Source organism: Thermobia domestica, chromosome 2 (assembly GCF_964235325.1).
Source record: "Thermobia domestica chromosome 2, izTheDome1.hap1.1, whole genome shotgun sequence".
Lineage (NCBI taxonomy): Eukaryota > Metazoa > Arthropoda > Insecta > Zygentoma > Lepismatidae > Thermobia > Thermobia domestica.
This window is the reverse complement of record NC_137455.1, coordinates 46,720,587-46,748,146: the sequence shown is the minus strand read 5'-3', so window position 1 is coordinate 46,748,146 and position 27,560 is coordinate 46,720,587. Positions and strand designations below refer to the sequence as shown.

The following is a 27,560-nucleotide window of genomic DNA, read 5'->3' as shown; positions in this document are numbered from 1 at the left end:
AATCATTTGTGCGCCCAGGTTGGTCTATACTTTTTGTTTTATCTTGGTGTCAAGAATCACCCCCCAAACGTCGGTGTTGTTTTGAAACACCCTATATATAAAATTTCATTAACATTAAATTCTTACGAAACGTGTGAATTACTTATTTGTTTGAGAAAGTAAGAAAATAACTCTTGAAATTCATCATGCTTGAGATGCTTAGTCCTTGAGGCAGAGCGTCATTTCAGATTTTGTTTGGGGGGAGACCCTAGATGTCAGTACTCACCAAGTTTGACGTGTATTCTAGATTAGCAATCCTTTAAAGGAAAACATAAATTTCATAAAATCAATCTTCGTAAAGTGAGAAACTTAATCATGCTAAGTGTTAATGGTAAACATATGCAGACCCTATCAATGAATTTTATTTTAAAAACACTGTATTTACAATTATAAATTTTATGAAAGATTTTAAGAAAGATAAAAGAAATCGACTTCAGAAGTATTATCTATCCAGTTTCGCGGTTACCTCCTATTTCGCAGAATGTCTTAAAGGCGTGCAATGTTGCCAAGTTTACACATTCCTGTTTCGCAGAATCACATGAAAAGTTTTGGTAGCACATCAATATTAGAAATATTTGGTGAAATGAACAAAACACCAACATAAATCCAAAGAGGTGCGTCTCGCAATAGAGCCTTGTAGCACAAGTGCAATCGTGATTTTTTACAACAAAAACAAATTACAAACACACAGTCATGGGCGGCGGTTAGGGGGGCGAGAGGGAGCAGTTGTCCCCTACTTTTTTGAAGTGACCTCATAGTGTATATAGTTTCATTTGGAAATGTAAAGGTTTGTATGCATTATTGGTTCATAAAAAATGTGCCATATAATATTTGCCGTTGCGTGAGTACGTATTGGATATTTGTCTTTCCGTAAAGTTAAGAAGGCTACAGGATTTGCGTTTTAATTGTAATTCAAAGCAATTAATATTGCAATTGCGTATTTATTTCTTTAAATGTGGTAGCATATGCAATGCTTGTAGTATTTACTGTCTTTCATTTTCTAAGAGTAAAACATACATTTAATAACATGAGGAATTAAAAATATAAATTGTTCATGAATCTCCAGTTTCAATATAACTTCTACAAAACAAGCCTCACTGTTCATTAGTATGTTTAATATTATTGTTTCTATTTATTTGTTTTGCAAATTTGTTATTAAATAACCTGATCACACAATTTTCCAGACAGAATTTTAGGATGTTCATGAGCAAAGAATCAAATATCTTCTTACACTTGTTTAAGAGTACAAAGAGCTAGTACCTACTTGCGTTGCTCTTGTCAATTTACTTAATAAAATATGAAATACGATATACAGTATTTTAACTGAAAAAGGAATTAACGTTCATGTACAAATATTCAGATCACCTTGCCCCACACTTTTAACGTTCAATCGCCGCCACTGCACACAGTCACATAAATTAAAAAAAAAAAAAAAAAAAAATATTTTGCAATGAACAACAATGGCATGAACCTTAAGAAATTTAGTATACAGGTGCGACTAATAAAATCACCTTGTTTACATTGGATTGTAATTTGAACTATCCAAATGAATGTAATGAGATACTGCACTAAAGTACTAAATAAGGACAACCACGCCACATCTGAACCTACTCTTAAGAGCCGGAGTACGACTGTCTAAACGTCTCCATAATCTTCTCCGTAAAGTTACTTTGCTTGCTTCCAGCAGCCGCATTCTCGGACTGCTCTTGTTTCAAAACTAGAATGAATCGGTATATATAGGGATGATTTATGTCTACTTCCTATTAAACTTGAAATGCTAAACCTCGTTATTGTTCTTTTTTTCCTGATGTTATCAAATTGGTTTCTTATTGTCATGAAACATTAATAAAAATATAATTAGTTAAACGTAAGGAGTCATACAACAATTCAATAAAAAGTAAACTTTCAAATATTGCTGTATTAACAGGTGAAAGGTTGCATTCAGTTCGTCAACATAGGTGTCCGCCAAGTAGTCTAGGAAACCCAGTGGCCAGTGCCTCCGGGATGTCGAGTGCATCGTCTTGTAGGGCTATATATGTAAATGCATCAGGAATGTCTTCAAGAGAAACAAGTGGAAGTTCATCTGCTCTCCTAACCTATTTCCTCATATAATTATCAGCCTTGTAAAGTGGAGCCAATCCAATATCTTCCTGCTCCCGCCAAGTAAACTTTGTGGTGGACAAACACCGTGTGCGTGGGTTTCCTCGGGGTTCTCTCGTTTCCTCCCACTTTCTTCATTCTACTATTTCATTCATTTCTCATCATCACCGTCCCCTTTAGCCTAGCTGACATAACCATGGGACGTAAAACTCAAAAATTTCATTTCATTTTTCCAATATCTTGTACTTTTCTCCATATGGATTGGGTAAAATGAAACAAACAAACGCGTAATGTAGCTTGCTGGAATGTTTCTCTTGTAGCGTTTATTGCCGCTTGTTCAAAAGTCAGTCATAAATTCTTGCACACGAAACTGGAAGCAATAAATACTCTTCAGCATTTTTCTTGATTTGTTGAAGCATGAGTGTGTACAATGACTGACTTTTGCTTTGCAATAAGCAGAAGGGAAGTGGAAAAATATCCGATGCAATGTATGTAACTATGAAAATAGACGTGGACAAATTTTAAATGTTACATCCATCACTAACTTTTCATTCCTTTCACTTTACAGGAATTCCCTTTCATTTTACGGTGTGCTGATATACTAGCTATCTTGACTTTCGCAATAATTTGTGATTTTTTTAAATTTTGTTACAATTAGTATATGTAATTACAACATTACGATCGAATCAATTTCTCAACATCTAATACAAATATCGGCGTGCTTCTGGTGCAGTACATGCTTTCCACAAACTTACGTTTTAAAAAAAATCTCTCATTCTGCGAAACAGGAACACACGCATTGGATTATTTTTCTGTTCTTCGAAACATGGGAACGCTGAGCGCGGAAAACCAGTTTGAACCCCTTTCTGCGAAACAGGAACACATGCAGTTTCGCAGCTTCTATCCCGCTGAACTTTGCATTAAATTGATTTATTCATTCACATCAAATGCATTTTTCGCAATATCTCTAACCACAATGCATATTTACATAAATTAAATAAAGCACTTTTCTTCCATGCGTGTTGTAATGTTTTCAAGAATCTTTAATTTTTGCTTTCTTCTTTGTCGAGTACTTAGACTTAAAAAGAAAATCCAGTAAAGATTGTATACAAGAATCTCCTATCATGGATATTTGAGTAGTTGTTTCTGAATAGATTGTGGCATTTAAAGCAGGAAACAAGTCAATTTATCTTGTTTAAACAAACAGTGCAAAAAGTTAATGAGATATTCTGACGCCTACTATTAATACCAGTTTATTTTACATGATTTTTTTAAATAGAAAAAAGTTGAAATGTATAAATTTAGACACCTCTGAACATTTCTTTTGACTTACTGTTTTGCTTCCTCACAAACTCTTCTTACAGTACAAAGTTATAATAATTTAGGCTAATAAATACATTTATTCTAATAACATTAGTACTATTTTATTATTTTAACAATTCTGATATATAATCTTGCTCCAGAAGCTTTTGTGTATTGGGCGATTCTCTGGCAAGTGGTCCATTGTCAGTAAATTTTCAAAATTAATTTGAAACTCTGATGTTTATGTTTTTCTATTAAGAAATATTGTAACTATATACTGAGACATTTAAAATATTTTTGTAAAATATATTTACTAGGTTTTGACCACACAAACTTTATCTTTTTTACACCATGCTCAATGCTGTTCACACATCCCAATTTTCAAATAATTTTCAAACTAAATTTTAAATCTGTAATTATATGAACAATAGCAAAAAATATGAAGTGAACCTTTGGCAAAACTTTGACAATTTTGTTTTAATTCATGTTTTATTCTGGTAGGCAAAAATCGTAGTTTTCTCATGTCATGTTTCGCTGTCCCGTGCGTAACGGAAAACATGTATTTTTTGTCTTTCCTTTGTAATTGCAGAGGATAAAGTATTGAAACTTTTGCTCCAAAGTAGAATTATTATTAGTCTGTTAGTGGTACTTATTAAATTTCTTTACTACCCTCCTTATGTATTTCATGAGGTATAGAAATGTTGTCCCGTGCGTAACGTTACGCACGGGACATTTACAGATTTATCCAAGGAAGTGAATAAAATTAAGTTATTAAGATTTCAATATGTGTTTATTGTTATTGAGATTAAACAATGAAGAATAAACTTTTATATTAACTCATAGAAACATGAATTTGCTGAGAGAAACTGTCAAATATAACTAAACATGACTACCAAAAACTCTTACGTCAGGTTACATAGAAACATTTACCACGAGGCTTAAAAATAAATTATCATGATAAATCGCACTTTTTCTTTTCATTAGAAAGGCAGGTATCTAAGTTGGTTTGACAGTCTTGTAGGGGGCAAATGGATTCGCAACTTTTTACTATATTCTTTCACCCTTTCTCAGAAAATTAGGTGCTTGAACTATAGGGCCTATTTAAAACTTGATCAAATGAGACATAAGATCTGCTATTTTCATCAAAACAAAATTTTGTACAACTGTTGCCCATGCATTTCAGATTTGTTACTTTAATGTCCCCATCTTCTTCTACATCACTTTCAGACACACATACATACCGATATTTAATCCTATTTCTGGAAGAACCACAATCAAATTTCAGTAGGAGAAATACACGTGCTCTAATATTGTCCATTCTGAGCTCGACAGTTGAAAGGTTGGAATATCATTATACGTAAACAGTTGTACAGTTGTATTCTGAATTAATGTCGCTCTCATCACTTGGTGAATATATAATTTTTTGTGTGCTGGCACTCTTCGTTTTCCTTGAACCAATCTAACTTGAATTACGAGTATCTTGTTCTTCTTCACATTTTAGAGTGTTTTCCTCTTCTAAATGGCCAACAACGAAACAATGCGGAATGAGTTTCGAAAAAGGGACGTGAGGGGAAAAGAGTTAATCTTTTAACTTGCCTGTAACTCTGGATCTGCATTTCATTTTTCAGTCTCACCTTGTTGCTATGTTTAAGTATATATTTTCTAGCCCTTTCAGCGCCACTCATTGCTTTTGTTGATCGATTCAGTTCATCACTGACAATATTACTTGGAACAGAGTTACTTGCCTGTGAATCCATATTACTTATTTAAAAAACTCACACTAAAGCAAATCTTCACTGTGAAGTAACAAACAATCATACCAAATAACCAAAAACCAGTGGCGTAGCAGCTGCCCCCGCAACCCCCGCAGTGCGGGGGAGCCCCGATGTATAGGGGCCCCGAAGTCTTGCGATGAATAAAGTTTTAAAGAAGTAGAACTTCCACCTTACTTGTGTCGGCTTTACAAGTGGGGCCCCTTCTCTATACTTTGCGGGAGGGCCCGCAAAAGTGTGCTACGCCACTGCCAAAAACCAACTGTTTCCCTACAATTCACTTTCCCGCATTTCACCTGACAATGGCAGCGTTCAAACGACTCAAAGTTTGGTAGGTAGCACAGAGGATCGAGCAGCTCAACAGTTGTACAACATTATGTGGTTTGAACGCCACCAATCAACACTCAGACAAATACCCTAAAGATATGGTAATAACACTAAGCGAGTTGCCCAGCAAAGTTCGACTTTGATACTTTGGAATGTAATTTAATTCATTTAAATTAAATTATGGATGCAAATTTTTTGTGCTTGTTAATGTCCAAATTTTTATCTTAAAATATCAATCTCTTTAGTAAGGGTTTTGCATAATAACAGTCTTAGAATAACCAAACAATTGCATGGTTACTTTTCTGTCCCGTGCGTAACGGTGAGTCGAAAAAGAAAACATAGTGTGAAGCTAATTAAATTCTATTTTCCAATTTAGAAAATATAATGCACAGTAAGGAGAATGAATGTAGAACATAAGTGATGGCATATAAAATAAAAATGCTGTCATAAATCGCAGAGAATGTCCAATGAAATTGAGGTTGTCAAATGAGTTTTTTGTCTGAGTCCCGTGCGTAACGCTTAATTTTGGCTTATAACTCAAATTTGCAATTTATTTCTGTGTTTCATTTTATTTAACTATGCACTGATAATTTTCCCCTAATTCTAACATACTTTTTATTTTATTTGAAAATATAGTTTTGTTTTAAAAAGCAATTTTTGTGTACGAATGTCCCGTGCGTAACGCTAAGAATCGCCCTATTAAATGGGGAAGATTGCATACGATAGTAAAATTATATTCGCGATAGCATACTAACAGAAGAGTAACCAATATCTTTGACGATCTAACTTACAACGATAACGTTTATGTATATTTGGTTATAAGGCAACGAGGACAATAGTCTGGTAGGTTGTGATAAAAAATCATGTGACCAGACTTGTTTAAACTTGTTTTCTTTATGCTGTTCAAGATATAATAAGTGAGTGTTCGGGATGCATGCATGAAAGCATTTCCCATTATTTACTAAACCTTCCTTGCGTCTCGCTACTTGTTGTTTGTTTAGAGAAATGAATCGTAACCTGGTTAAAATATAGCTAATTTAATTAACAAACTATTTAATATACATTAGTGGACACAGGTATGTACTGTATGTGAAGTTCTCATTGAATGTTTTTATTGCACCATAATAGTTCGACACAAGACACATCCACCACACACGTTTCGACTGTCTAAAAAACACACACACACTGCCCTTCGTGACGGCTCATGTTCACTTTCTACAACAAAAAAAAAAAAAAAAAAAAAAAAAAAAAAAAAAAAAAAAAAAAGAGGAGAAAAAGGCCACCCTCCGAGAGCCGGTACGTGACGTTTGGGCGCCGCCGTTTGGGCGCGGACGTTTGGGCCCCGCCGTTTGGGCACTGGACGTTTGGGCGCGAAGCCATTTGGGCGCCAGACGTTTGGGCGCGAGCTAAATTAAAAAGTCATTATGTTAGGCGCTGAGTACTAAGTTCGAATCAAGATATCACAAGGTGTTTACTGTAGTGGAAGTCCTTGAATTATACTGGATTTTGTTTTACATACTAGAAATACTGGGATTTCAAAATTCTAAAAACTAAATTAACAATTAAATTTTGTAAATTTAAGTTTCAACCAAAGTTAAGTGTGCTTTTTATTTGATAACTTTTCAAGCCAAAGGTAAGTAGACCAGACTAGATATAATTGACTGCATTACATACATAGTGAGCCTATTCCATTAAAAAATTTAAACAGGCCTTCTACTGTGGTTACGCAATAAGTGTGAATGTCAAACACATTTCTAGTGGCTAAATGACCAATATATGTACACTTAACAATATTTTTCACTTTGAAATCGTTCTTTTTTCCCTTTCTCCACTTTCTTTAATGCAGATTAAATGCTTACAATGGGACGAAAAAAAAGTGTGTTAAGTTTTGATTTTTATATTGGAATGTTAATATAAAAAAGTGATACCAGAAATACGGCATACTGCAGTTCCTAAACTCAATGTCTTAGACACCCTGTATTAACATCTTTCCCTCAACTCTATTAGGATTTAGGATTTTTAGATTTCTGGGTTCTCGGCATTTAAGGCCATTTAACCCGTCACGTTTGAGGGAGCACACTATCCGGGGAAAGGGAAGGAAGGAAGCGGCCTGGACCTGTAAATTAGATACCACCCCGGCATTATTAACAGTCGTCTGATTCCTTCATTTTCTAGCTTTCTTATATAATACAAAAATTAGATCATTAGATCAGAAGTACAAGAATAGTGAACAAGCGAAAAATCAGTCCATGACGAGGTTAGGCAACAAATACCACAAACGAATTAAACTATTTAATTTAAAAAATATACAGATAAATGAGGTGAGATAAAAACAGAAGTATAGGAAATGTATATATCTTGATTCGCGCTTAGTTTTCAGTGCCTAGCTTACTTTATATGTCGTAAATTGTGATTTTTACTATGTACCTCGCGCCCAAACGTCTGGCGCCTAAACGGCTTTGCGCCCAAACGTCCGGCGCCCAAACGGCAGCGCCGATACGTCCGCGCCCAAATGGTGGCGCCCAAACGTCCTGTCCCGCCGAGAGCGAAGGGAGCCAAGGACACTGGCCATAGCTTGGCATCTATTCTGTTACGTTATAGCTGTTCAGACTAAATATTTTGTAAAAGAAAAAAAAATACACTCAACATACGCCGCCCACCTTGAAATATCCATATTTCAACACAAATCCCAGTATCGAAGATCTTAATATTGACAATAGATGAAATAAGAATACTAAAGTTACAATACTACGCAAATAAATGCTAGAATAAACATACTAAATGATCAATTACTTGTCTTCAGATTGAACTGTTAATGACTCCCTTTCGTCGAAAGGCAATAGGGACAACTTCACTATCGGCCTCTTGTAGAGCCCGTCAGATGTTTTCACTATCACCGTACGCACGAGACCATCTTTTCCTGGGTGAGTCTCAACGATCCTGCCAAGTTTCCACAGTTGCGGGGGTTGGTTGCTCTCGCGAAGGATCACCATGTCATTTGGTTTGAAGTTGACAGTTTCTTTGCACCATTTTGGTCTTCGTTGAAGTTGCGACAAATACTCGGAAGACCACCGTCTCCAAAAGTGCTGCGTTAGTTGTTGAGTCAGTTGCCATCTTGTGAGACGATTCACCTTTGTACCTATGAAATCCGCTTGTGGTGGAGCTAACAATGCGTCGCTAGTTAAAAAATGACCGGGTGTGAGGGCCCTAAGATCACTAGGATCAGCTGACATGGGAATTAGTGATCGCGAATTAAGACATCCTTCCACCTGAACTAGCACAGTTATCATCTCTTCGTATGTCAGCACTGCATTCTTCAAAACGCGTTTCAAATGATACTTCATCGACTTGATGTTGGATTCCCACAATCCCCCAAAATGGGGTGAGGCTGGAGGGTTGAAATGCCACTGGATTCCAAGTGAGCTCAAATAATCACTTGTTGAATTTGAAACTCCTGTCGGCGTCACTATTGTCAAAAGATCCTTCAACTCACGGTTTGCACCTACAAAGTTTGTTCCGCAGTCACTGTATATGTCACTTGGCTTCCCTCTACGCGCCACGAAACGTTTAAGCGCAGCAAGAAAGGCTGAAGTAGATGCTTCGGTCACTAGTTCAATATGCACGGCCTTTGTACTGAAGTATACAAACAATGCAATATATCCCTTATATGTCTTGGCAGACCTCCCCTTTGTGTTCTTCAACAACACTGGACCAGTGTAATCTACCCCACACTGGTTAAACGGCCTACTTGGAGTTACACGCCCAGCGGGCAATTGTCCCATAAGCTGAGTTGTATTAGCTCGAGAGAATCGGTGGCAGGTTATACACTGTCTCACGATCTGGCGCACTACATCTCTTCCTCTTAGTATCCAGTACTTCTGTCGAAGAACTGACAGAAGTAGCTGTGGACCAGCATGCAAATTTTTTACATGTTCGTCACGCACAATGAGTTCGGTTAAAGTATGTTTCCGTGGCAGTAGAATAGGATGCTTCTCATCAAAGTCTAATTGTGCCCTTTGCAGCCTTCCTCCTACCCTAAGCAGACCTTTATTGTCTATGAAAGGATGCAGACAAAATAATTTACTTTGTGCTGGTACGTCACCGTTTTCCTTAAGACATTTCAGCTCTAGAGAAAATTCCTCCTCTTGTACCAACCGAATCCAGCAAAACAATGCTTCATGTAACTCCCTCGCCGTCAAGGGTCCGTGTAGCCTTGCGTCAGGTTTACTCCTTGAATTATTTATGAATCGTTTGCACCAAGCTGTCACACGATTTAATCTTGCTACCGAAGAGTAGTTTGAAAGAAGGCTAATATCTGCCTTGCCGTGCATTGTAGCAACCGACGTCTTTTGTTCAACAATCACTGCATCTGAGGTTTCATCGTTAACCTCTACAGCTGGCACTGTTTCTGCTGCTAACCACTCTGGGCCCGTCCACCACAATCGATGATTGATCAGCTCGGACGGTCTAACACCACGACTCGCACAGTCTGCACGATTGGTCTCACTGTTCACGTGATACCACTTGATGTTACTTCGTTGTTGCACTTCACTTACTCGATTTGCCAGGAATGTCTTCCATCTACTTGGGCATGACGCAATCCAAGCGAGGGCTACCGTCGAATCAGAATAGGCACTTGTGCTGACTATTTCGACTTTAAGGGATTGAGACACAAAGTCTAATACTTTCACCAGGACCACTGCGGCACATAGTTCAAGCCGTGGCAGCGTTTGTCTTTTGATAGGGGCCACCTTTGTTTTTGCACTTAGCATGTTGACTGCAATGCTTCCGTCATTTCGCACACATCTCACATACACTACAGCAGCATACGCAGCCTCTGACGCGTCACAGAACCCAACAAGATGGACTTCCCTTGTATCGTGTGGAATGGCACATCTTTGGATTCTCACTTCCTGCAGCAGTGGAAGTTCATCGCAATAGTCATGCCATTGTTTGATGATGTTGCTTGGAAGAGGGTCATCCCAGCCAATTCCTAGCTTCCAGATCTCCTGCATGAGGAGTTTGGCCTTTATGGTAATAGGAGCTAGCCACCCCAATGGATCAAATAGTTTGGCCAAGTCAGACAATAACTGTCTCTTCGTAACACTATGACGAGTCTTGGGTACGGTGATTTTGAAGCAGAATGTATCTTGAGACGGACACCACTGCACTCCTAATGCCTTGATAGCATCATTATCGTCCCAAGGATCTATCGCGTTTGTTTCTCTTAAATGACTTGGAATGGACTCTAAAACACTTGGTTCATTACTCGCCCACTTGCGCAATTCAAACCCTCCCTTTTCTAACAGTTGTACTAGTTGTGAATGCAGATGAATTGCTTCTGTCACCGAGTTACTCCCAGTCAGACAATCATCCATGAAGAAATCGTTAAGCACAACTGGTGATACTAACGGTAAGTTGTGTCCTTCGTCGACGGCCAGCTGCTGGAGACATTTTGTTGCTAAGAATGGTGCACATGCGGTTCCATATGTGACTGTGAGCAACCTGTAGTCTTGAATAGGCTGTTTCGGATCCGATCTCCACACAATGCGTTGAAAGTTTGCGTCTTCTTGCTTCACGCGAATTTGCCTGAACATCATTTTTGCGTCTGCACATAGAGCCACCGGGTGAGTTCGGAAACGCAGCACAATAGAGGTGAGATCCTCTTGCAATCTTGGACCGACCATGAGAGTTTCATTCAGTGACACACCTGTCGTGGTTTTTGCACTAGCATCGAACACTACACGCAGTTTAGTAGTTGTGCTTCTCTCCTTTAAAACGGCATGGTGAGGAAGGTAGCAACTTGTTGTTGGGGACACACTGTCTTCACTTGGTGAAATAGGTTCCATGTGACCGAGTTCTAAATATTCTGCCATAAACCTGCAATATTGTTCCTGATAGCCAGGCCACCGTACAAACTTTCTCTCTTGTTGATGGAGTCGTTTTACTGCTATATCACGAGAATAGCCAAGGTCAGAGTGATTGGTCTTAAACGGTAAGCTAACTTCATATCGACCATTAACTCTTCGATGCGTCACTGCAAAATGTTCTTCACATTCCCTTTCTTCTACTGTTAAGGGACGCACAAACGGTACTTCTTCGATCTCCCACAATCGCCTCAATGAGACATCTAGATCACAGCACACATGAAATGCGGACACTGCCGATGAACCACTGCAATTCACTTTCCCCGATAACACCCAACCCAGTGCCGTTTCCAATGCGATGGGCGCACCTTGAGGGCCCATGCGTTTGCCTCCTTGGACGAGTAATGGAAACACGTCCGCACCGAGTAGTATGTCCACACCACTTGTTTTGTAGAACTCCGGATCAGCCAGATCTAAATCCTTGATATGGACCCACTCATTAACCCTAGTGAGAGCCTGTCTAGGCATATCTCCGGTCACTTTTCTCACTACCACTGCTGTTGTTGAATATTCATCGTTATTGAATCTTGACTTAAAAGCAAGATCTACAACTGCACGTGAATTGCATGCACTACTGGAAGCTATTCCCGAAATAGTTATATTTGCACTACGTCTTGGAAGTCCCAGCGCTTGAGCACACCGTTCAGATACAAAACTTACCTCTGATGCACAGTCAAGTAACACTCGAAAAGATTGAAATTGCCTTCTGTTGTTCTTAACCTTTACCACTGCTGTGGACAGCAACACTTGAGGAAGAACAGTTGTCATTGTTCCCCCATCAGCTGCTACGTGGGAAGACACATCTTGAGCGCACTGAGAGGGAGAATCACCTTCGGGCTTCCTGTCAAAATGTAGTAACGTATGATGCAGCTTTCTACAGCGATGACACCCACCTGATTTACACTGAGCAAGTTTATGTGTTCCTTTTAGGCAATTGAAGCACAAAAGCTTACCCTTTACAAAGGAATGTCTGTCGTCTACTGACATTTGAATGAAATCCTTGCATTTATGCAATACGTGCTGCAGTCCACACTTCACACATGTCACATCTGCCGAAGCATGATACGCCACTGTCCTGCTCTTTCCGGACGAATTTACCGATTTATGAGCCTGAGGCTTATTTGATTTGCTTGTCGCGGAAGCCGCGAGTGCGCGCGATCTCTGGTTGAGAAACTGCGATAAGTCCGCGAAGGTTGGAAGTTCGTTTGAGTTAATTGATAGCTCCCATTGTTCTCGTGAATCACTATCCAGTTTTTCAGTTATGTGGTACACTAGTATAGCATCCCAATGCTCCACAGGAATGTCGAACACTTTCAGAACTCGCACACATTCATTAGTTGTATCCACAAGCCGTCTTAGAGAAGCTGGTGAATCGGCTACTGCACACGGTTGACGAATCAGTCTTTTTATTGTATCATTTACGAGTTCGCGTTTATTCTGGTACCGAGCATTGATTATTTCCCACGCCTCAGTGTAATTCTGATCGGTCACCGACAATGATTGTACAAGTATTGCCGCTTCGCCACGCAAAGATGCCTTCAAATATTGAAGCTTTTGCGCTCCACTCAATAATGCATTACTGTCCACGGATGCCACGAAAAGATCCCGAAACGACAGCCAATCTTTTAAGGAACCATCAAATGTTGGTAATTCCAACTTCGGTAATCGCACTTCACTCACTTTTGAACAGGTTACGTTTTCATTTGATGTTGATGAAACACTTTCTGATTGCTTCATTACCACCAATTTATCAATTAATTCGTCCACTCTGTCTTGCATTGTTTCTATTTCTTTGTCGTACGTATCAAATGTCTGTTGATCACAAGTTCTTGTAAGATCTAACACAAGTTTTTTACAGTCATCTGCTAGTTGATTCGCCTTCTCTATGTAAGTTTTCACTAAAGCTTTATTGAACGACTCACTGTTTATTTTATTCTCCAAACGCGTTATTTCGCGTTTGGTGACAGTTTTGGAAGCAAGTAATTGTTCCATCGTTGGTCACTTTTCACTGCACGGCTAAACAAACAAAGGGAAAGGGGGGAGGGGACGAGACACAGGCAGTTCAGCGGTTGCACAAATTACGCTGGTGTTCTTTACAATTTCACTTTTCTTTCTTCTTCGAACACTACTAAAAAGACAGTACACACACACACATATATATATATATATATATATATATATATATATATATATATATATATATATATATATATATATATATATATATATATATATATATATATACAGTTCAAAATATTGCTCTGTTTTTAGTCTTTACGATTTTTTGTAACAGCAAAATCCGGCTTCACTAGAAGGACCAAATGTTCGGGATACATGCACGAAAGCATTTTCCATTATTTACTAAACTTTCCTTGCGTCTCGCTACTTGTTGTTTGTTTAGAGAAATGAATCGTAACCTGGTTAAAATATAGCTAATTTAATTAACAAACTATTTAATATACATTAGTGGACACAGGTATGTACTGTATGTGAAGTTCTCATTGAATGTTTTTATTGCACCACAATAGTTCGACACAAGACACATCCACCACACACGTTTCGACTGTCTAAAAAAAACACACACACTGCCCTTCGTGACGGCTCATGTTCACTTTCTACAAAAAAAAAAAAAAGGGGGGGGGGAAAGGCCACCCTCTGAGAGCGAAGGGAGCCAAGGACACTGGCCATAGCTTGGCATCTATTCTGTTACGTTATAGCTGTTCAGACTAAATATTTTGTAAAAGAAAAAAAAAATACACTCAACAGTGAGGAAGCCATAGGTGTTTGAAATGTATTTTTAATTTCTGCGAAATGAATGATAAGTACGAAAGAAATACAAAGCTAAAAAGTAACTAAGATAGTTTAATTTATGGAACCGGTTTTCGGGTCTCAATGGATCCGGTTCCGGAACCGGTTTTTCGGATTCAGGTCTGGAACCGGTTCTTCGGATCCAGGCCTGAAACCGGTTCTGAAAACAGAACCGGTTCCTCGCGGAACCGGTTCCGCCGGAACCGGAACTTTGTGGCCATTCCTACTTCCTAACATACATGACTCCTCGAATTGCTACCCGTTCAGCATGATAGGAGATATTTCCCAAGAAACCACAGCTCGCATACACGCCTTTGTTCCCATACTATTTGGCAGGTAATACTAAATCTGCTTTCAATGGTTCCAACAGGTCATGTTATGTCACTGTCTTGAAGTACGGTACAGCATTCTGCCGTAATTTTTCATATAAACTTATGGACTGTGAGCTCTCTCCATACTCCTTGATCGGCTGTTACATAAATTGTTGCACCAATGATTTGTTTTTACTCCAAACCTCCCTGCTCTGCATTCACAGAAGAAAGACCTCTTCTAGAGCTCTTTACCGATGGGTAACGTTCCCATAATAGCCGACACGTTCCCACGTTGGCTATGCTAATGCGTTGAATCACGAAAGATTTTGCTCGAGTATCTCCTGATTTAATTGATAGACGGTGGCCGATTTCATTTATAAATTTGAGGCCGCCTTCTTCCCAAGAACCGCTAGACTCAATTGCTATTGCAACAAAGCAATAGTTATCGAATAGATTACTATATTTATTCCTTTTTTCTTTTGCTCCGAGCAGCTAAGAGTCCAGCTTGTACTGAGGACTTAAAGGTTGGATGGGGCATAAGTATCTACTACTACTACTACTACTACTACTACTACTAATAATAATAATAATAATAATAATAATAATAATAATAATAATAATAATAATATATTGAATCGGCTTCTATGACTATGTTAACCCACCTTGTATTAAGGGATTACGTCCTTCGGCAATCACATTATCCGAAGAAAGGGAAGGAAGAAAGCGGCCCGGGACCTATAAGTTAGGTACAGAGGGTACCACCCCGGCATTTGCCTGGTGTGAATGAGGAAAAGTCAGGATGGCTGGTCTGAAAAAGTTTTTTTACACTTGTGCCCCCACCTAGAAGAAGACAATATCCAGTTTTGTAATGCGCTATATTCCATGATGCTCCTCTGTTTAAAAATTCTTTTAGTTATCTACATGTTTTATTTTATTTATTTATTTTTTGAAAGGTCCTTACTACATTCTAACACCACTTTCCATCTCTCTCTCTCTCTCTTGTGAAACTGAAAATTAAATTAAACAGTGTATATATATATATATATATATATATATATATATATATATATATATATATATATATATATATATATATATGATAATGCGCTCCTTAGTGTCTAGCTGTCACTTGTGTTGCTCGAAAGAAATATTTGTATTTCCCCTGGTTTATTATCATTGCGAAACACATTACTGATTTAAGAACGTGAGCTTCGAATTAATAAAATCGTCTCAGTTTTGATATAATAATTTTCTCTCTTTAAGAAAGTTCGAAGATATGCAACTGAATCAAAGAAACATATTGCAACATTAGATATAATTATGAATACGAAGCATGAACTGAAATTACAAACTCATGCTAGAGAGAGATAAGTGTTGCTTTGTTTATTGTCGTTTTTATAGTTCTTTGATAAGCTTTATATAAGTATAGCTATAGTAATTTCTCTGTAAGGGAAATGGATTAGAGTCATACAGTTATTGAATATTTAAATTTAAAATATCTGCAGCATAGTTCATTCTACCAATATAAGTTTAAATCAGTGCCTTCTATTACATTGGCATGTGCAAGTTCCCCACTTATCCAGAAAAGAGTTAAAAAAAAATGCTCCTAAGATAAAGTGAAAACATCACCATTTTATAACTTTCTCATTCACGTGTTGATGACATGCCGCTTCTCCTTGTCAGTCATAACTTAGCAATCAAGTGTTACTTGGCTCGTTGGTCTAGGGGTATGATTCTCGCTTAGGGTGCGAGAGGTCCCGGGTTCAAATCCCGGACGAGCCCATAAATTTTTCTCTGCTAATACAAGTTACTTCAAGGTCAATTATAATTGAAAATTAAGTAGGCTGGTAGAGTTCAAGAAGTCAAATTTTCCCTTACCTATAAGTAAATAATATGATCTAAGACCGAAGAAATTTTGAGCTGTTATAATAGAATACATACATATCGAAATCGTATTACTTAGTTATATACGAGTATCTGTAACGGATATTTTGTCGATAGGGATCACGACGGAAAACCCAAGCAACCGTGTGACATACACATGTTACAAAACCTTGTCTGATTTTGACAAACCCTCAAAATATCTCCCAATCCCAAATTGTCTACAGAACGCTGCCATCGATGTGGAAGACATTGAATAAATTAAATTAATAGGTATGTCAGCAGCAAAACTATTTGTCCCCTCACAATGGGCAATGGAAAACGTAGAATACCATCGGCAGCACTATCCTTGCACAAAAATAAATAAATAAATAAAAATTAAATTAAATTAAAAGAGAGATAGAGAATGTTAATTTTGATAAGAGAATGGCAATAATTTGTGTAACAACTTCTAAGAAAAGTCTACCTACAAAGAGAACAAAGATAGATCTACCCATAGTAACAAAACGGTAGTAATTTATTTTCCATTCACCCACTTAAGGTGAGGATTTTGCAATTAGGAAAGTATTATTCTATTTCTTTTTAAAATCATTTCGCCTATACGCCTGTACTGCTTTGATTCTTTAAGTTTACCACAACCTCTTTAATAGACAAAATGAATTAAACATATTCTTCATGGACATTATTCAATATTAAGTCTTACGTTATAAAAATATGGTTTCCCTTTTACACAATTTATGTTCCTGGCCCATTTCGGAATCCGAAACGAACAAGGACTGCTTTCAATGCCACGATTTGTCAGAGTGATGTGAGACGTGAGAAAACATAGTGATTTTATTTTACCATATGATGTGTCTAGAACTCCGCGTCACCCGAATTGGCGTACGGCGTCAGCCAATAAGTTCGCAGTGCACTGTTGCCAAACCTTCAGTGACGAATCTAATCATTCATAATCAGTGTTGCCACACTTTGTACAATTGTACCAAATTCAGCCCTTTTTGTCATTCATCGGCCCGTTGGTACCACGCTGGCATTTTCAGCCCCTTTTGTGAAAAAGTTGGTGCAATTCTACCCAATTCAGCACCATTTAACAAATACTTGTCACATTTTCAAAAGTGTCAATAAGAACCGGACTCTGGGCCGGTTTCACAATTTTTACAAATGTCAGTTTACTTGCCTTATATTCCTCTTACGTCTATTCTCCCCCTTCGGCAGTGAGATAAGCGAGAATATGGTGCAATAATTTACGTTTTAATACTTTATTATAACGTACTGTTTACACACGAATTCGAAGATGATTGATTTGTTCTTCGTTTTATATATTTTTCATATATGGCCATAACTGTTTTGGTTTATTAGCCACTTTGAAATAGAGGCACGTTTGGTTTTCTTACAAAATATACCGAAGATGACAACTTTTTTCTCTTTTAATTTGCAGCCTTTGTTATACTTCCTATGTGCGAGAAAAGTTTCATCTACTTCCATGGATCTTCGGGGTCCTCCTATTTGGATATTTTTAAAGAGAGCACTTTCTTGATTTGAATTCTTGGAAGAAGGCGGGGAGTGTTCTAGAACCTTACCTCTTTTAGTTTTATGTTATTGAGCCATGCATAGACGCCGGCTTGAAATAAACATTGGGGGGGGGGGGTCTCAAACAGTGAGTAAATATATAATCATATTCAGCCATTTTCTCTATCAACTGCTTGATGAAGGTCCCCTTCCCCCCCCCAGATCTCGGTCCGCTGCGAAATTCACGACCTAACCTATAAGTGAAATTCGCCTAAAGGAGAATTCAAGATCAAAATTCAAGATCGCAAATTCAAGATCAAAATTTGGGAACTTCACTGCATGTTTGCGCACCACATTGATCTTCACTTGTCATATCAGTGCTGCCAGAGTGTTGGTTGAAGCTTCAGTGCTCTAGTAAACACCGTTTTGAAAACGTCTTTTTTTATCGAAAGATGGTTGTTTCTAATATTGAGTTAAAGGCACGGCAAAGTTTACGACATTAATTCTTACTCCTCTTTGTTAATTCTTCCTCGACTGGATTATATTGGTGGGGCGGGGATCTCACCTTTAAATATGAAGGGGGGAAGTGTCCTGCCCTCCCCCAAAGTCGGCGCCTATGAAGCCATGTATTATACTGGTATAAAATAATGAATTCAGCCCTTTTTGTTTCAATTTGGTACTATTTTTCAGCCCACTCCAGAGCTAGGACTGTGGCAACAGTGTTCATAATTGTCTACAAATACGAACCAAATCAATTATGAATGATGAGATTCCTCTCTGAAGATTTAGTAACAGTGCACTGCGAACTTATTGGCTGATGCCATACGCCAATTCGGGTGACGCGGAGTATAGTAACTGGAAAACAATCTACGTTTTCAAGACCTCAGTATGATATGGAATCTATGGATATATGCTTAAGTGTGAATAGCAAGAATTCAAAACGTAAAATTGGTACAAAGTTAAGTAGCATATACAATAAAATGTCGTAAAAACTAACATTTGTGAGGTCGTGAATTGAAGCCGGAGTTTAAGTTTTTGCAATTGAAATTCAGATTAGAAAAAAAAAATTGGCTAATTTTCGGTCCAACATAGTATGACTGTAAGCTCAAGTGAGCGTAATATCGAAAGGACGTGAGTGTGAGGTCAAGTGAGGATGATGGATTGATGTGGCGAGGCTGAGATGGAATGAGGCTAGAACGAATTTGCCATATATAGCGTCTAAACCTGTGTATCTGGCCCGAACGTAGTTGCCCAAATTTAACCGTCAAGGTAAGCTTATCATTTCAAAGCTCTAATTTTTAAGTGATCATTAAGTATGGCTCTCACCGTCGATTTTACTTAGCATTCACTTATCCAAGAACTCTATAAATCTTTTTAAAACATCCGGTGCTTGGGGTCCCTGGTTCGATCCCAGCTCGCGGCGTGTGGACTTCGTGGTGGACAAACACCGTGCACGTGGGTTTTCTCAGCTTTCTCCCGTTTCCTCCCACTTTCTTCATTCTACCCTTTCACTCATCTCTCATAGTCACCGTCTCCTTAAGCTAACCGGCATAACCGTGGAACGTAAAACTTAAAGATCTCATTTCATTTCATTTTCTTTATGCTCCCAAAGTTAAATGAAAATGCAACAGCCCAGAAAGTTTTGCCTCTTACATTTTGTTGTAACTCTGACAATAACAGAACTACCTTATGTTAGGGGACTTTTGAGATATTCTGTATATATATACCTTACCCTTTCATATATATATATATATATATATATATATATATATATATATATATATATATATATATATATATATATATATATATATAAGGGTAAAAGTGGATCTGAAAAGGTAGGGGGACAGATGAAATCACGCCGTTCTGTATGCCTATCTTTGTCCATTGTATATTTTTTTTAAGAAAGCGGAGGTACGCCATAGATATCTTTTGAAAGTGAGGGTACGACGTCCCCCCGCATTCCCCCTCACTTTAACTACATATATATTGTTGTATTCCTTTTAACTGTGGGGCGGCGCGGTGGCTCAGTGGTAGAGCGTTCACCTCCGGTGCTTGGGGTCCCTCGTTCGATCCCAGCTCGCGCCGTGTGGACTCTGTGGTGGACAAACACCGTGCTCGTGAGTTTTCTCGGGGTTCTCCCGTTTCCTCGCACTTTCTTCATTCCACCATTTCACTCATCTCTCATCATCACCGTCTCCTTTAGCCTAACCGGCATAACCGTGGGACGTAAAACTTAAAGATTTCATTTCATTTCATTCCTTTTAACTGTGACGCACATATGCCTAACTGTGGCACACATACTCGTAATATTAATCATTGTTGAAGATAAGAGAATAATAATATCCAATTGTTTTTAACGTCAACTTCTGAAATCACTTCCTTTAACTGTAGTACACATTTTGAATTACTGAACATTACATAGTGATCGTCAAATAACTATTTTACGTGAAATTATACGTTTTCTTTTCTTTCTTTTTTTTTAATTGAAGAGAAATGAACTTTGATTACGAGTTTCAGTTAGCGTTTATATTCACCTTAATTGTTGTTATGACGACAGTTTTCTAAGTAAAAACTTTGTTTAAGAGGACTGAGTTTAATGCACGAAGGTTGATATCAGCAGCAAAAATACCACGACATCTGCAGAAAATTTAATATTCACCATTCCTCTTCACAGATTAATTATAGGCTATTGCAGTGCATAATACTTCATCCAATGTAAAGTGAAAAATGATTATTACTCGTTTTTCACACGAATTACCGTTAATGTCATTGAACTTTATGTGTTTTCTTTTCTTTTCCTCCCCGATTAGTAAAGGAATAGTTTGTTCTGTACGTAAAAGTTGAATTAGTCGTAGTATGCTGCAGAGTACGCATGTTACGATTTTTTTTTTTTTTTCATGGCCTTTACTTTTATAAGCGTTTACAGGAAGAGTACAGTTAACAATTTCACTATATTCTTGCATTTGGTGCGTGTGGCCCTTTTCGATTCCTTTCGAGGGAGCATTAAAATTTGTACGGTACGTATTATGGTGGTTTAAGTTCGACCTTAAACTGTAGGTTCATGTCCCGTGTAACCTCGGTGTTGAAAAAGGACGCTGAACTCCAACAAACAAACAAACAAACACATTAACGTTTGTTAAGAAATAGAAATTAAATATACTTCTGGGCATTCGGCAAGTATGACTTTTAAGACCGCCACGTATAAGGGATGACGTCCATTGGCGATCAAACTATGCTGAGACGCGGCCTGGTGTTTGTATGTTAAATGCCGTCCCGACATTTGTCCGGTGTGAATGAGGAAAAATCTCAGAATCGCTGGTCATACACTTTAATTACCGAGTATTCCCACCAGGAATCCAACCAGGTTCTCCTCGCACGAATGAACATTAGCAATCCAAGAAAATACTACGAAATATTAAAATGAATAAAATAAAAAGTGTAATAGGAACATGTCCAACCAGCAGTTAACAATAAATGTATTTTCATTTTATTTTTATGATAACGAAGTTTTTCAACTTGGTGCTGCATTACGTGTTAAAAATATGAAGAATATGTATAAAAGTCGGGCTCGTCCGGGATTTGAACCCGGGACCTCTCGCACCCAAAGCGAGAATCATACCCCTAGACCAACGAGCCGACATGTATAATGTGTTTCAACACCTATTACAGATGTAACCTAGAATAAAAACATGTTTGCATAAAGTGAAAGTTGTCAGCGCTCTCTGCTGGCAAATTCTAAAAGCCTTTCACTTCATCGATACTCTGTCTTTCCGTCTCTGCCACCTCGTTGCAAGTAGCTGACTCAGGTCATAGCTTTGATAAATAATAATAATAATAATAATAATAATAATAATAATAATAATAATAATAATAATAATAATAATAATAACGTTATCAAGAAAAATCAAGAATAATTTGTTTTATGATGAATTCCTTTCATAATTGAAGAAATTCATATAAAAAGAAAATGTGATATCAATAGCTAGTATTCGTTTCATAGTGTACTAAGATAATTCAACAACAAACTGAAGGAAGCGATGGGTCTCGTTTTGACATGAGAGACGTTGAAAAAGCGGCGAAGGAGCTTGCTTATATAATGCAGCTCATGAATTCGGAAATATATCACTGTCGGGTCAAGTCGCACCTACAGTAATTACCCAGAAAATCACAACCGACAAGTGCAATGGTGTACAAATGGAAACGGAGCAATTGCCGTCCAATGATCCTCAGATGGTATGTATGTATGCACTAGGGATCCCCGTTGCCCGGAGAGCGCTTCGCTCCCACCTGTATTAGTCGAGTGCGACTTTCTTTTTTCTTTTTTAATGCACTTTTTGAACCTCCCAGTGTTATATTTCCGCGTTCATGAGATATTCGAAATTATACCAGAGCCTTCACAGCTTTTTCACCTCTCATGTGGAAATGGTGCAATTTTCTACCTATGTTCATTAAACATTGTTTGCTTAATTTCTCATCTCTTCCAGTTTGTCAGTCTAATATCTTTTACTACACCATCCCATGTCATTTAGTTTGATTAATCCTCTCCCGTATCGGCACGTTAATATTGAGAACTTGACCCTATCAAACTCTCTCGGAACGATCCTTGGTCTCAGGAAAAATTCGAGAAATGTTGATATTTTCAAATTTATGGCTCAAGTTCAGTGCAAATCCCAGTTCTCATGCGTGTCAGAAGTTTTCCATTTAGAAATAACGAGGAACTACATAATTTATACGGTTTACCAAACATTGTTAGGATCATCAAGTCTAGGAGGCTTAGGTGGGCAGGTCATGTAGCTAGGATGGAAGAATGACTGGAAAACCAATCGGAAAACGACCATTAGGAAGACCTAGAAGCAGATGGGAGGACAATAGTAAGATGGATCTCGCAGAGATAGGAATACAAAGTAGAAACTGGATCCAGTTAGCTAAGGATAGAACTCAGTGGAGAGCTTTCGTGTGCGCGGCATTGAACCTCCGGGTTCCATAGGCCATAGAGTTAGTTTTTTTAAGTCTTGCAGCAGTAGACTCACTGACGGTTATTACATTCACATCAGCTGAAGTGAAGCGATTTGGATCGAGCGAAAATTTGCTATAAGGCTTCCAGTGGGAGGGGGTTCATTTATAGAATTAAATAAAAAGAATTAGATACGTTTATTTGAAAATCATTAATCTTTTGTACGTTTTAAGTTAAGCCAACTTTACTAGAGTAACGCTTCCAGGTTCCAATTTATTCTGTAGTATTTCATACATAATATTCTATAAAAGTATTCCAAGATGTAATATTTAAGTGAAGTGAAAATAACTACCTATCTATGTCATATAGGTATTATCAAATGTATTTTTCGAAAATTGTTTATTGTCATTATTTCTGTAGTTAATATAGACATTTGGGACAGGTTGATATACCGAGTTTATTCAGTATATATGCTAGATAGATTTCCGCTAGTCAAACACATTTAAAATACGGTTATCTAAACCAAAGATGAGTGGCATTCCATCACTATTTTTGAAGACATTTTGAAAGGTTGAATCAGTTCCTATCGTAACCAGAATTGAAAGAAGACTGTTTCAGGTTGGAGGTCGCGCAGCATCAAGGAGAATGGATACATTATACTCACATGTATAAAAATTATATGGAATCAAGTGCCGGAACTGATATAATGCCGAAACATGTCCAACCAGTAGTTAACAATAAAGGTATTTCCATTTTGTTCTTATGATACGAAGTTTCCCAACTGTTTGCTGAATTACGTATTTAATATATGGAGAATATTAAAAAAAAGAAGGGCTCGTCCGGGATTTGAACCCGGGACCTCTCGCACCCAAAGCGAGAATCATACCCCTAGACCAACGAGCCACCTTGGTCTACTGCAACACGTATAATAGAATCAATAACATAATATATTTGGATAAAGTGAAAGTTGTCAGCGCTCTCTGCTACTGCTGGCAAATTCTAAAAGTCTTTCACTTCATCAATGCATACAGGTTTCCCCTTGTAGTTAATGTTGTCCACGAGACGATAAGTTTCGATACAAAAATGAAAGTCGAGACGAAAAGTAAATTTTAAAATTCGAGACATGAACTTTTATGAACCTCGTGGGCAAAGTTCTCAAACTCTGCTTTAGTGTTACATAATTCAGAGTATAAAAACTATAAATTGACAAAGCGACTGTCTGAACGTAATTAAGAACATTTATCAACGTTTCATCGCATCACACAGTATGCTCCAATAATAAATATTGGTTAAATATTGTTATATCACAAACCTCGAGAATCTCTTTTAATACGGAAGGATCTCCATAATTTCTACATGAAAGTTAAAAAAAAATAAAAATAAAAAAAAAATCTGAGCATAAATTTTATACTGTACATTTAACTTTTTAAATATCTTTAAATCAGGGATGCAAATAACCACTGGCCCGGGGCGAGTGGTTTATCGGTGCAGGCGAGTATTTAATTTCACACTGAAAGTAAGTAAATTATTTCTATTGTGAGTTATGGGCTAGTATCTTTTATCTTGGGCTAGTAAAATTTTGTTGCTTATTTGCATCCTTGCTTTAAATCATCCTCCATGTACTCAAGAATTAGTTTAGATTCAAAATACACAATATTATCTACGTTACTCCCGGAAAATAAATAAAATTGTTAATTTATCACGAGATTATCTGATTTTACCATACTTACTTTGAACTGCACTCTTATGTTATTTTTATTTGTGTGTATATTTGTGTCTACCTTAAGGCGGGAGGGAGGGATTAAAATTTATGCAAAAATAAAGTATCTCAGAAACCCCTCAAGTTAGACGAATGAAACCCTCATATAAACGCCTCATTTAAAAAAGTGAATACGTGTCCCAGCGTCGTCGGAAATTCCACTTTTAAGGGTGGAAGAAGAGGGAATTTCTAACTGTTTCTCAAATTCAATTCTACAAAATAGATGAGCCGTTTGAAATGTATTTTCGAACATGGTTGGCACTATCCATGGTTTTTATCATGCCACTTTCTCTAAATTGCTTATCCTACAGAATTCGGAGAGGGGTTCAAATATACACCAAAAAATAGTGTCTCACACGATCCCCTTGTGTTAGACAGTTGAAAATTGATGTAGAAACTCCTTATTAGGAAAAACTGGATTCCTCTACACAAATTTGCGGAAATTGCATTTTTAAAGAGATGGATTCCTGCTGCGCAAAAAAGTACCAAACGACTCCCTCATGTTAGGAAGATAAAATTTAGTTTACAAATTTATTACTTAAAAGTAAGTGATCACATTCTCGTAAATTGCGCCTTTAAGGAGGCAATTTTTATAATATTTTCAACGTTTTCTGTGTCATTATCACGAAGTAACAGTTGAAGTGTTTGAAATTAATTTTTGGAATTAGGACTGTTCTTTATCATGTTACTTTTATTGGAATGTGTATTCTAAGGTGGGAAGAGTGTTCAAATATACCTTTCAAATATTTCCCATAAACATATTCTTGTGTGTGAAGAGCGGGAATTTCAGCTAGCATTGATAATTCTAAAGACATAAAAATAAAGAAAATAAAAGAAATAAAGTTCATTTACCTGGATATTTATTTTGTGAATCTAAGCGAAGAAACCATAGTATTTATCAACTGTAAATACTTTGTCTCAGAAAAATGCTACTCGTGAACAAATAAAGCCGAGGACCCCAGTGATAAAATGAGTTTTACACCAAACAGGGTTCTGACAAAAGCCACGTCGCTCTCCAGTCTGCCAGTTTCGTTGTCCAGACCACTTTTGCATTCCGCAACAACACAAACGAATTTTCTTGGTTTGTTTTCTGTTCTTACGCAGACAATCTATCGTCAGGAAGCAACATTATTCGGTCTTCTCTCTCAGTGCTATAACTTGATCACCTCTACAAATAAATTGTATTTTAGCACTCTTATCACAAAATAATAATAAGTACTTTTAGTTGCCGTTTGGACAGTTATAGAACAAAAGGACAAATATTCTTAATTTTTTTTTCTTAACTGAATGGGCGTTAACTTAATCATTAGACGGATTTTGATACCGTTGGAAGATATGGCTTGCCTCAAATCAAGCTCAGTTCATCATTTCATTATTTTTCTCCTGTAATCTATAAATTAACGAATAATATTACAGCTCTTCCATAACAAAAGAAATCCTAACAAGTTTCGTTTCTTCTTCTTCTTTTTAATCATAATAATACTCTTCTTTTCCCGAATTTCTTACAATAGTTCTTGAACTATTTCCGTCCCCTTCCTCAGTCTGCTCAGATGATTTCCTACATCCTAGATTAAATACGTAGATATTCACACTTGGCATATTTGCAGGTTTATAAATAAGTTTAGATAAAGAATAAGATATACTTATGTTCACTTTCTAACAATCTTTTTTTATCAGTACGAGTGAATAGTAATTTATGCGATGTATTTTCAACGCGTCAGACATTGCGGGCCATATTAACGATTTCAATAACGCTCGCGAGTCATTAAGGCATATTGCGGTATTTAGAAGCAGAGTAAACAGAAGTTATAAAAGTAATGACATAAGAGCCACTTTAGGAATATTCAGGAATTGTTTCAGACATTTTGATTGTCTAATCCTATTTCAACGTTTCTTATTGGTCATCCTTCTCTCGAATGCAGAATGAATTGTCATTACTCGTACATGTTTAGTACTTAATTTTCAAAGGTGTGCGGGAAGGTTCTGCGTGCCACACATTAAAGACCCCTGATTTATGTGATCAATAAGTGTTGTACTTCAAAACCCAAAATATCTTAAGGTATTAAAAGATGCAATGTACCCACACAAAAAGATTAGACTAAATATTACTTCACTTATAAAATTAAGTCACAATATCTATGACTCAAAAAGCTTGCTCTTCAAACAGCTCTACAGAAAAGTCACCAGTTTATTCCTGGAACAATACATCAATTTATTTTTCTTTTCCACGAATAATGTAGTGCCATTAGGTTGATTCCCAGACTTTAAAAGTTGAATGTTAAATCGATTCCAAACGATTGATTTATTTAATAATTTCCGGGGAACCGCGGCGGCTCAGTGGTAGAGGGTTCACCTCTGGTGTGTGGGGACTCTCGATCGACCCTACTTCGTGTAGGTTTTCTCGAGGTTCTCCCGTTTCCTCCCACCGTTCATTCCATCATTTCATTCATTTTTATCATCACAGTCTCCTTTAACCTAACCGGCCAAAGGATTCTTAATACTTTCTTTGATGAAAGTTAGTATTCAATAACGGCTCGTTGGTCTAGGGGTATGATTCTCGCTTTGGGTGCGAGAGGTCCCGGGTTCAAATCCCGGACGAGCCCCTCATCAAATTTTAATTATATGCGTTTCAGCATCTGGTCGTATTAAATACATCCGGGCGTAAACATATACAAGAGCTTGATAAAAAGTAGTGGCAACATTGTTTTAATTCGTACCTGACTTTATGCACAGAATAATACCTGTTACATACGTTCAATGTAATCGCCTTCCTTCTCTATCACCTTCTGCACGTGTGGAAGGTCTTGTACACTGTCAGCACGTCAATCATGGGACGTAAAATTGGAAGATTTCATTACATTTCAATAA

General features: G+C 37.4%; 1 protein-coding gene and 4 non-coding genes across 5 annotated transcripts; 2 read left to right on the top strand and 3 right to left on the bottom strand.

Annotated features, from left to right (window-relative positions):
• Positions 1-8,329: 8,329 nt before the first annotated feature.
• On the bottom strand, positions 8,330-13,459 carry LOC145679003 (uncharacterized). The gene has a single exon (XM_081749604.1). The coding sequence runs from the start codon at positions 13,457-13,459 to the stop codon at positions 8,330-8,332; it is 5,130 nt and encodes a 1,709-aa protein (XP_081605730.1).
• A 2,837-nt stretch (positions 13,460-16,296) lies between these two features.
• Positions 16,297-16,368, top strand: TRNAP-AGG (transfer RNA proline (anticodon AGG)). The gene has a single exon. It is a non-coding gene; the product is annotated as a tRNA-Pro (tRNA).
• A 5,175-nt stretch (positions 16,369-21,543) lies between these two features.
• TRNAP-UGG (transfer RNA proline (anticodon UGG)) lies at positions 21,544-21,615 on the bottom strand. The gene has a single exon. It is a non-coding gene; the product is annotated as a tRNA-Pro (tRNA).
• A 2,149-nt stretch (positions 21,616-23,764) lies between these two features.
• Positions 23,765-23,836, bottom strand: TRNAP-UGG (transfer RNA proline (anticodon UGG)). The gene has a single exon. It is a non-coding gene; the product is annotated as a tRNA-Pro (tRNA).
• A 3,387-nt stretch (positions 23,837-27,223) lies between these two features.
• Positions 27,224-27,295, top strand: TRNAP-UGG (transfer RNA proline (anticodon UGG)). Its single transcript has one exon. It is a non-coding gene; the product is annotated as a tRNA-Pro (tRNA).
• The last annotated feature ends 265 nt before the right edge of the window (positions 27,296-27,560 follow it).

Coding starts and splice junctions, on each gene's coding strand:
- LOC145679003 (XM_081749604.1), bottom strand. CDS start 13,459: ATGGAACAATTACTTGCTTCCAAAACTGTCACCAAACGCGAAATAACG.